This window comes from Triticum dicoccoides, chromosome 6A, assembly GCF_002162155.2.
Source record: "Triticum dicoccoides isolate Atlit2015 ecotype Zavitan chromosome 6A, WEW_v2.0, whole genome shotgun sequence".
Classification (NCBI taxonomy): Eukaryota; Viridiplantae; Streptophyta; class Magnoliopsida; order Poales; family Poaceae; genus Triticum; species Triticum dicoccoides.
Genome location: NC_041390.1, coordinates 484,578,316 through 484,582,408, shown reverse-complemented (window position 1 = coordinate 484,582,408; position 4,093 = coordinate 484,578,316). Strand labels below are relative to the sequence as shown.

Here is a 4,093-nt window from a genome sequence, read left to right as displayed (position 1 = left end):
ATCACCAGCAACCTCGAAGATGCATCGGCTCACCGTCACCGCCCCTCGTTGCCCCGCCGTCGTAATCTCACGACAGCATCGACGCAAACTTCGTTGTCCTCACTCTCAGGTAGTCGTTTATCATCGCAACATCCACCGCTGGAATCTCGCAATGGCCTCATCGTCGTGCTTGTAGCACCGTGGTAGATCCGGTTCCAAGAAACCTCTTGACCAGTCGAAATAAGGCCTGTGTTCACAAAATTCTATTGATTTGTTGATAAGGGAAATGCCAGTATTCCTACGATCTAAGCCCATCGATTTGAGAAACATTTCCACAAAAAGTCGACGGGGTCTGTGGATCAGTACCTAACCGAGCCGGGGAGGTTGTCAGAGGCGGGTAACTGTATCGTTGTCACCACAGGATTTGCGGCGGGCGTCCCCATATAGACATGTGTCGTCGCCGTTGCGGGATCGAGCTGTCGTCGGCCCTCCCCAACGCCCGGTCGGTTTGCAATAGACCCCTTGCTACGGTCGAAAAGGATTACAACAATGTTCAAGTTGCAAACCTAGGCTATGGGTTAGAGGTTGCTCCCGAGTCGCCTGATCAAAATGGGACCCCACAGCCACAAAGGCGGTCTAGGCATGCACATCAGTCGGGTGAGTTATATCTTTTTTTTTTGGTATTTTATCTGTTTATGAGCGCCCACTTTGGGTCGCCTCTACACTTTGTTTACGGAAAGAATGGTGATACGCCTTCGAAGTCCGTACGTGCATTCTTTGGTAGGGCATCCAAAACGCGACCAGTCGACCGAGAGCTCCGGTGCCCAACAGACAGACCAACCCCAATATGGCGGCGCCAGAGTACAAGCACGAGACAGAAACCCCAGCACCCTCCGGCGAGCAGCCGCCAGAGCCAGTAGCCGCCGCCGCCGCCGCCGCCGGCCGGGAGCTGCAGCCATGGGAGCAGCACGCTGCGGTGATCAATCTCCCGCGCTACGACTACCGCGCGTCGGGCTCCCTGCTCCTGCGCTCGCACTCCGGCTTCCTCATCACCTGCCCCATCAGTGCGCGCCCTCCTTCATGCTAGATTCTCTTGCGTTATTCCCCCGCGTCTGGTCAATTTGAAGGATACCTAGGGGAGGGGGACTAGAAACTTCATCAGTGCGATATATCTGACTATCTGTTCATAGATTTATACGAGTTCTATCACGACACACCAGTACCGTTTTGTTGTGAATTTGGAGGTCCCAAAGTTAGTCCCATTTTCTAGCATCTATTATGAGTGTTATGTCATGGAACTAAATGGAAAATTATATTTTTTGCACTGCCATCTTCAGATTGCACTAGTATCATCACTTCACTACCCAAATCGTGAAGTACACAAAGCGTGACAGTACTGGACATACATTGAGCAATTAGTATTTTCCATGATTTCAGCAATGGGTACACTATTACATAAGCTACTATCAAGTGAATCAGGATTTCAAATGTTGGCAAAGTAATATTTAGTAGGTGGATCAGCTGCAGCTGTTTTATGATAAGAGAACTGAATATAGTTCAAGGTAGATTAGAATACAAAAAATAAAAGACAAGGATGTATGATATGATTCACTGTATGGGACTTGCAGTACCATTTAGAAACTTATTATGACCAAGAACATATTTTAAATGCGTCTTAGTTGTGGCAAAGTTTTACTTGTACACTTAATTTCTATCCACTGTTGCAATTCTTTTGATGCCATTGTCATTTTACAGAACGAGAGAAAAGTGCAACGAAGGAAGCCATTTCAATTCTTGGAGAGGTTAATCTTGCTACTTATACTTCCAGTTTTCTTCTGCAGTTGATAATTCTAGGCCTGCAATGTACTGCTACTTCGAATTTGGTTATCTTCATGATGCTGCACTTGAATTTGTATGGCATCCATTCACCATGTGGTGCACATCTCTCATGCTGTGAACTTACAGTGAACTAGGACATACATTTCTGCACCTTATGGAAATATGTTGACATAAAAGCACTGTTTACAGTATATTAGCGACGCAAGCAGCCACAGTTCTGAAAACTTGGAACCATGTGTTACGGAAGTGGCATCAAAGAAAAGGAAAATATTTTCTGAGGCATCCGAAATTGAACATTCAGAAGATACAAATGGGAAGGGTGATGCGCCAGAATCTACTGGTTAGTATAAATTGTTCTTGATAACTTTTTGGCCATGATATCATTGTGGGCGGTTCACTCAACTGTATTTTTTTTTTGCTGATTTTGTGCATTTTCTTGCATCATAATAGGCAGCATTGAAGTAGAAACAAATTCACTTCACTCCGATACAAGTGGAAATTCTGACAGGACTTCAAATCTCTCATTGATTAAGCTATCAATGAGTGGTTTGCTTTTCTTCTCTTTCCCTACTGGAGGCGTTCATGTTGTTCAGATGCTTACCGAAGTCTTTCGTTCACTGAAATCTGGGAAGCTTAAATCTCCACAGTAAGTTTTCAACTTCTTTGAATGAACTCATCTATTAAGTCATACTGCTAGAACGAAGATGCCATTTTAGCAAGTGGATCAATGATTCCACCTACTCATCTTTTTTTAGATTCCCTTGAACTGAAGAAATGTTTTTCTTTTTGGAAAATGTGAAAGCTTTGCATTTTGTTCACTGACGAGGTGAAGAAATGCTAGCTTATGATACTTCTTCTACAGTATTGGCAGCCTTATTCAGTTTTATACTCAAATATTATTGGTTTCATTCCTATTTTGTTATTATGAGTACTATACCCTCATCCCCTGCCTCTTCCGGCTATATGCTGACTGATATGCACTGTGGACCAGAGTATGATGGAAAATGCTTATGAAACTTCTTCTATAGTATTTTCTTGACAGTATCGACAACCTTGATTCAATCTTATACCTCATCATTTTTTTTATCTCAACCTGTGTATTTGTTGTGTATCATATCCCCGCTTGCTTGCCTGTTTCGTATATATGTTGAGTAATACATTCTGTACTAGGGTTAGGGAGAGGCTCTTGCCCCTAAAGGCAAGTAGTTCTTGCTTGATTCCTTAGAAGGGGCCCTCTTTATATGAGGCCTACCTATCCAATCTTGTTAACAATCACAGATCTTATTTCTAATTGGCTTAAAACCAAGCTAAAAGATACTCCCTCCGTCCCATAATATAAGAACGTTTTTGACACTAGTGTAGTGTTAAAAACGTTCTTATATTTTGGGACAGAGGGAGTACCTTCCTAATTTGAAAGATAAACTACCTAACCGAGAGAGCTGGGATCTTATTCTATAACTGGGAGCTGGCTTGTACTTTCATACATAAACAGATCTGTAGTGTCACACCAGAGCATTAGGAAGGCAGAATGCACCATCTTCTCTTGCTAGATGTAATCGTAGATTATATTTTGTATAAATACAACCTTTCTGCCACTATTTTATTCAAGAAATGGAGGTAGTAGTGCGTATGTCATACACTGAAGCTAATGTTCCTAGGTCGTTTCATATCGTTAAGCTCTAGTTGCTGACTTGTAGCAGAGAAGTTCTCTATTTTTCTTTAACTGATATAATATCTCCCAGTAATCTTGTCCTGAAAATCTAAGTTTGCACCTTTTTCTAAATCATTACTCTGAACGGACAGGTGGTGTCATCGCATATTCCCTATTCAGGAAACTTGTGTTCTATCAGAAACAGAACTGCATGCCACTGTGTCAAAGTTGTTCCTGGACTTCATCAGGAATAAGGAAGATCAAGATGAGCCTATCAAGGTGGATAAGATTGCACTACTCATACTGTTCTACTGTGAGATTAATTTGCAACTTCAGTTAAATTCATCCAATAGTCCAGTATTTTATCTAGCCCTTTTTAAAATATATTTAGTATTGCTGGTCTTGTATACTGATTGGATATGCTTATTAAAATTGTTCCCTGCATTTTATTTAGTTTTATGGTATGATGGTGTGTGCAATTTACAATTGTTCTGTTCCCCATGCCCGTCATACTTAATTATTAGCTATAAAAAATAATCACATCCTTGGGTGGTACCGTGGTAGAGCTCTGTGATCTTAGGGCCAAGCCATGGCCTGGGAGCTCTCAGCCTCATAAACGGTTGT

General features: G+C 42.2%; 1 protein-coding gene across 1 annotated transcript in view; it reads left to right on the top strand.

Annotated features, from left to right (window-relative positions):
- Window positions 1–780: 780 nt before the first annotated feature.
- Window positions 781–4,093, top strand: part of LOC119317405 — a 5,627-nt gene continuing 2,314 nt past the window's right edge. Inside the window, exons 1-5 of the mRNA XM_037591850.1 lie at window positions 781–1,043; window positions 1,735–1,781; window positions 2,008–2,158; window positions 2,269–2,464; window positions 3,622–3,748. Coding sequence (XP_037447747.1) covers window positions 827–1,043; window positions 1,735–1,781; window positions 2,008–2,158; window positions 2,269–2,464; window positions 3,622–3,748 — 738 coding nt within the window. The 5' untranslated portion in view covers window positions 781–826. The remainder of the gene's footprint in view (window positions 1,044–1,734; window positions 1,782–2,007; window positions 2,159–2,268; window positions 2,465–3,621; window positions 3,749–4,093) is intronic.